General features: G+C 37.9%; 1 protein-coding gene across 1 annotated transcript; it reads right to left on the bottom strand.

Moving 5' to 3' along the window:
- Nucleotides 1–5,673: 5,673 nt before the first annotated feature.
- LOC122892003 (olfactory receptor 9K2-like) lies at nt 5,674–6,687 on the bottom strand. The gene has a single exon (XM_044228086.1). The coding sequence runs from the start codon at nt 6,634–6,636 to the stop codon at nt 5,674–5,676; it is 963 nt and encodes a 320-aa protein (XP_044084021.1). The 5' UTR covers nt 6,637–6,687.
- Between the last annotated feature and the right edge of the window lie 365 nt (nt 6,688–7,052).

Genomic DNA, 7,052 nt, shown 5'->3' with positions numbered 1-7,052 from the left:
GGCGTGGGAGGTTGGGGTACCAGGTGGTGGGTATTATAGAGGGCACGGCTTGCATGGATCACTGGGTGTGGTGAAAAAATAATGAATAATGTTTTTCTGAAAATAAATAAATTGAAAATAAAATAAAATAAAAAAAATAAAGGGAGTAAGATTGGAGTCAGTATACTGTTATATCAATTCATGTTATTGATGTGGGCTTGAAGGGTTGCAATGTAAGTGGTAAAAAAAGGCTGATTTGAAAATTACTATGTTAGATACAGAGAACTGATTAACTGATTAATATGAGGGGTCTAGAGGAAGGAGGTGTGTCTCACGATGTCTGAACTGGTATCATGTTTCTGGTGATGGTGCCAACAGATAAAAAGTAAAGGAATTCTTAGCAAAGTAGGAATAGAGGGACCTTTCCTCAGCTTGTAAAAGAATATCTACAAAAACCTACAGCTAAAATCACATTTTAGAATGTGATTTAGAAAGAAGCTTTCCCACTAAGATAGGAATCAGGGAAAGATGTCCCCCTTCAACGCATCTCTTCAGTGGTTGTTTAGAAGTCTTAAGTGATACAATAGACAAAAAAGTAAATAAAAGTATTATGGCTGAATTATGTTTTCCCAACTCATATGTTGAAGGCCTAACCCCTAGTATCTCTGTATGTTGTTATAGTTGGAGATAGAACCTTCAAAGCAAGGCTGCTACAGTGGATTTTATCGACCAGTGTCTTTATAAGAAGAGATTAGGACACACAGAGAGATACTGGATGTGCATGCGCTCTGAGGGACAACGATGTAAAGAGGAAACCAGTGACAGACATCTGTAAGCCAAGGAGAGAATCCTCAGAATATTTAAATTATGGCACATTGATCATGGACCTCTAGTCTGTAGAACCGGGAGAAAAAGACGTTGATGTTTCAGGCCTCCAGTCTCTGGTGTTTTGCTGTGGCAGCTATATACAATTACTATAAAAGATTAAAGAGAATGAGAAGGAAGAATAACGTGATTTTTGTTCACAGGTGACATTGTTGTCTCTGTAGAAAATCTGAAAGAATTGACAAAAATACCATCCTGAAACTAATAGGAAAGGTAGGACGGGACACGAAGAGATTATGCTGAGTGAACTAAGTCAAGCAGAGAGAGTCAATTATCATATGGTTTCACTTATTTGTGGAGCTTAACAAATAGCATGGAGGACATGGGGAGTTAGAGAGGAGAAGGGAGTTGGAGGAAATTGGAAGGGGAGGTGAATCATGAGAGACTATGGACTCTGAAAAACAATCTGAGGGGTTTGAAGTGGCAGGGGGGTGGGAGGTTGGGGTACCAGGTGGTGGGAATTATAGAGGGCACAGCTTGCATGGAGCACTGGGTGTGGTGAAAAAATAATGAATACTGTTATGCTGAAAATAAATAAATTAAAAAAAAGAAAGATAGGAGGATTGCAAGATACATGGTTAGTATACAAAAGTTAATTGGTTTCCATATACCATCATTGAGCAAGTAGAATTTCAAATGAAATCACAGTGCTGTTTATATTATCACTTACCCCAATAAAACAATTAGGAATGAACTTCACAAAATATGTACCAGATCTCTAGAAGGAAAAGCTTAAAATTCTAATGGAAGAACTCAAAGCAGACTTAGATAATAGGAGAACCACTGAAGGTTCATGGAGAGGAAGATTAATATTGTCAAGATGTCATTTCTTCCCAACTTGAGATATATTTTCAATGCAATCTCAATGAGTTATTTTTTGATTATTTTTGTTTATTGACAAACTTCAGATAATAAAGTAAAGTTTATATGAAAAAGCAAAAGACCAGAAAAGCCAACAGTATGGAAGGAGAAGAACAGAATCAGAGAACTGACACTACACAAAGTCAACTATACACGACCATACAGCTACAATAATCAGGACAACTGGTATTGTGGAAGAATAAACCAATAGAATAACGGAACAAAACTTAATAAACTGTGGATTCAGGATGACAATGGGTGTCATTGTATTATCATCAATTGTAATAAACATACCAATCTAGTGGGGCATGTTGACACTGGACAAAGGTATGTGTGTGTGTGGGGGCAAGGGTAATTGGTAGATCTCTATACCTTATACTTCTATAAAAATTAACGTCTTTATTAAAAAATAGACAAAAGACAGTGTACTACTACATACCTACTAGAATGAGCAAAATAAAAACCACTTACTATACCAAATGCTGTCAAGGATGTGGAGGGACAGCCACCCTCTCTCATTGCTGCTGTGAATGTAAAGTGGTACAGGCTTTTTGGAAGACAGTTTTTCAGGTTCATGCAAAACTAAACATACTCTTACTACATAATCCAGCAATTTTGCTCCTTGATGTTTACTCAAAAAAGGTGAAAACTCGTGTCCACATAAGAATCTGCACACAATCGGCTCTGGCTCAAATACAGATGTCTGCATATTCCTATTGGCTTTATTCACAATATCACTGATTTCAGAACCTACACTGTATAGCACAGGAGTGAGAACAGAATATACCTGAATGCAATTCCTGTAGCATACAGAAATTTCTTGATACCAGGAAAGAAAAGAAAAAAGTCAGCACTGAAAAATTACTTTGCATATCTTCTGTGGTAAGGTTTATTAGCTTCTAGCTTAGCCTGAGGATTCTTTTAGGAATCAGTTGGATGACACTGGATGTATATTCTTCTAGGGAATGATATATTCAGTGATCTTTCTTGGTGTCCCTCTCAGTGATATCCTGGTGTGTGTGTGTGTGTGTGTGTGTGTGAGAGAGAGAGAGAGAGAGAGAGACTGAGAGAGAGAGAGATGGAGAGATAGAGAGCAAGAGTGAAAGCATGCTAATGTTTGATTTTATGTGTATATGTGCATCCAGTGGTGGTTTTGGTGGGGGGTACAGCATATTGTGCTTGTGGAGGAATGTTGTTCTCCCTTGACAGTCAATACTATTAGGGTCTTTTTTTCTTTTCTTCTTCTTTTTTTCTTTTTAAGGATTTTAGTTTTATTTATTTGTCAGAGAGAGAGAGAGAGAGAGAGAGAGAGAGAGAGAGCGCACAGGCAGGCAGAGGGGCAGGCAGAGGCAGAGGGAGAAGCAGGCTGCCTGCCGTGCAAGGAACCCGATGTGGGACTCGATCCAAGGACGCTGGGATCATGATCCGAACCGAAGGCAGCCGCTTAACCCAGGTGTCCCAGGGTCTTTTTTTCTCATTTTCATAAAGGATTACTAGTATCCAATGGACAAAGATTTAAAGTGCTAGGAGCATCATTCATTTAAGGTTTATTACACTATAGGACTCAGGTGTTGTCTGAGGGGTCTGCATTTTATTCCCAGGGGAGGATTGGTAAAATATGCCTCTTTCAACCCACACTTATTTGTCCTTCATTTCAGGAAAGAAGACACAACCTTAGCAAGTGAGCATTTTTTTGGAAATCTTCATGAAGTATTTCCACTTAGCGGGTCCCCTGTTTTCCCCAATAATCTATGTTTTTAGAAATGTGAAAGAAAGTGATGACATTTTGTTTAAGTATGAGAGGATTCTTAGAGAAAGACATAGGTAAAGAGATGAATAGATATGACATCTGATGATAAGATACTATTTTGTATTTAATTGGAGGCTCTATTACCTTTTGGGTCATTTTACAAACTTTTCCATTAGTTGTCACCAGAGGGAAAGGTAAAGATTGAAATGATAATGTAGTAGGCAGTTTCTCAAGCTCCTACGGAAATGAAAGCAGACACTTGGAGAGTTGAGGATGTGTCATGGCAGAGTGAAGGGAAAGGGGCAGAGAAAGTTTCTGTTTTCCTCTCTCAGACTTAACATCAATTGTGTAGAAAGCAGGAAGAATGGGCAAATCTGACAGCTCTGAAATATGTGGATTAAACAATTTTATGTGAAATTTATATAATCTAATCATTCAAGTAACTCTGAGATCTAGATACTGTTATGCACCCCATTTTACAGGAGGAAATAACAGCACAGAGACAGTATGTAACTTGTGCAAAGTCACATTGGCAAACCCAGAATTTGAAAACTCAGTCTGGCACCTGAGCCTATTTTCTTAACTCTGAAGTTAACCATGAACTATTATTACCCTTATGCTTTCTACCTCATTTATGAGGTGACATTGAGTCGGAGATGCTCAAACATTAGAAGTCATTATTTTTCTACCTCATTCTCTTTTTATCAACCATCCTGGTCAATATTCAGGTTACATTACCTGGCATTCTAAAGATAGTCTCTTCTTTACTCTCCCTAATAATTCTGCCCTTGGTAAAGCCATCATAACCTTTTACTTGGACAATCACACACATTACCATCTTCTCCTTGTGAACATTTATTTTCCACAAGGCTACCAGTATAGTTTTTGTAAAATGCCAATTTGAACACAGTACTATCTTCCTAAAAATCTCCAATACCTAGCCTCTGTCTACAGAATTAAGGTCAGTTGCCTTGGCTTGACATAGAGGTTTGAATGATTTCCATTAGTTTCCTTTTAAAAAGCTAATCCTTCACTCATTGTCTTGTGCATAACAACCTTCATGAAGTTCACCATGTAGTTATTTCTCCCTTTGTATAGAAGCCTATTTATTTCATGTTGCTTAATGCTATTTATTTATTTATTTTAAAAGATTTTTATTTATCTCTTTGACAAAGATCACAACTAGGCAGAGAGGCAGGCAGAGAGAGAGGAAGGGAAGCCGGCTCCCCGCTGAGCAGAGAGCCCAACTCAGGGCTCAACCCCAGGATTCCGGGACCACAACCCGAGCCAAAGGCAGAGGTCCCAGCCCACTGAGCCACCCAAGTGCCATCAATGCTATTTGTTTTTAAAAATGTGCTTTGGACAAGTTCCCTGATCATTAGGACCAGTCTCCTTAAGAGGTTGCCCTCTTTCTGTGTTTACAAATGTCTTTTGCAGTGGATTTACATATGGTATTTTAATTCTCTAGTTAGCTATTTCCCTCTTATTTCATGGTGAGCTAAGTACTGAAATTATTTATATGTAGGGAATGTTATAGGGCAAATAGTACACCAAAATTCAATAATTATCAATGTGATGAATTAATTCTCACTAAGCCATATATAACAAAAAATGAATTCCATTTATTTTTTGTTCATTTTCCTTACAGTTTTCTTGTGAAGAGAGAGGATTTTCAAGAATTGATCTAAGCCAGAGAAAACATTAAAGAAGTGTGTCAATCATTCAGCTTCTGGATAATTGAGCAACTAATGTGACACCCTTAGGATTTTGTATGCTCTAGAGCATATGTTTCTCTCATCCAGTACTCAAAAAGATTTCTTGGATCAATCTTATATTTTGTTCTGTCTTATTATATCAGATTTTGTTATATAACCAATTGTATACCTTATATAACATTTGTTCCTAAATCAAGATAAACAATATATCTCAACATCATCCTCTGAGTGCCAGTAGAAAACTTGGAATATATTTTCCCTAAAGTCAAATTACATGGCAATCATGATCTTTACCCAAATGAAGATGAAGTACAGAGAAAGCCATTTCACTCTAAAATCAACAGGAAAAATCCACCCAAATGAACTCTTCAGCTCTAAGTACATGGGATTCAAAGGAATAAACTTTCTAAAATATTTCAAAATTGTGAGTGCTTTATGTGCATCAATGCCTTCCAAAATTGTCATAATGTTCAGGCCTTTCAGTTATATCATTGTTAAGATAGAATTAAATAAAAATATTTTTTTCCTCATAATCTTTCTCAGAGCTTCTTTGACATCTTTGTTTCTCAGGGAGTAAATCAAAGGATTCAACATAGGAGTGACTAAGGTGTAACATAAGGAAGCCACTTTACTCAGCTCAGGAAATCTGTCAGGGATGAAATACATAAAAATGATGGCACCATACAGTACACTCACAACTCCTAGGTGAGAGCTGCAAGTAGAGAAGGCTTTCTTACGTCCCTCAGTGGATCTTATCTTTAGAACCGTGGACACAATATACATATAGGACACGATAATGACAATTATGGTAGGCAAAATAATAATGCTGCATAAGAAAAAGGAAACTATCTTATGAAGGTAGAGATCAGAACAAGAAATCCTTTGAAGTGGACGGTAATCACAGTAGAAGTGGTCGATAGCTCGGGAAGCACAAAAGGACAAAGTGAACGTCACACTGGTCAAAAGAATCGAGCTGATGCAGCCAAAAAAATAGGAACCAGCTACCAACTGAATGCAGAGATGAGTTGACATCTGGACAGAGTAGAGGAGTGGGTTGCAGATGGCAATGAAGCGGTCATAAGCCATGACTGCCAGGAGAAATCCCTCAGCCACAATGAACAAGGCAAAGAGGAAGAGCTGGGTCACACAGCCGGCAAAGGAGATGGACTTGCTCTCAGACCAGAAGTTGATCATAGCTTTGGGTGCAATAACAGAAGAATAAAAGAGATCAATGAAGGAGAGGTTGCCTAGGAAGAAATACATTGGTGTGTTCAGCCGGGGATCAGTCATAATAAGGGTCATCATCCCCACATTCCCTAGAAGGATCATGGCATACACAAGCAGAAAGAGCAGGAAGAGGAGAATGTGGAGTTCTGGGCGGACCCTGAAGCCTACAAGAATGAAGTCAGTCACTTCTGAGTGATTGCTTGTTCCCCTGTCACCCATGGCAGAAACCTGCTGAGAGGCACAAGGTAAAATGAACAAATGAAATCTGGGCTTTGTTTATAGTGACATAAATATTTTCTTTAATGTAGAATAAATTATTTACATCTTAATTAAATATTGCGTATAAAATAATTTTAATATCACGAAGAATCAGGAATTTGGATTAGCTAATACTAGTTTTATGAGGTGGTTATTCTATGAAGCAGTGAAAGATGTTAATGGGTTACTGTATTTAAATCATAATTTGGGGGACTCTTGGTGCCTCAGTAGGTTAAATGTGTCTTTGGCTCAGGTCATCATCTCAGGGTCCTAGGAGACCCTCACTGGCCTCTGCTCAGTGGAGATCCTGCCTTTCCCATTCCCTCTGCTCTTCCCTCCAAAAATAAAGAAATAAAATCTTAAAAAAATAAAAATAA

The sequence above is a fragment of the Neovison vison genome, chromosome 12 (assembly GCF_020171115.1).
Source record: "Neovison vison isolate M4711 chromosome 12, ASM_NN_V1, whole genome shotgun sequence".
Taxonomy (NCBI): domain Eukaryota; kingdom Metazoa; phylum Chordata; class Mammalia; order Carnivora; family Mustelidae; genus Neogale; species Neogale vison.
Note: the sequence above shows the minus strand (reverse complement) of the source record. Positions and strands in the feature narration are given on the sequence as shown.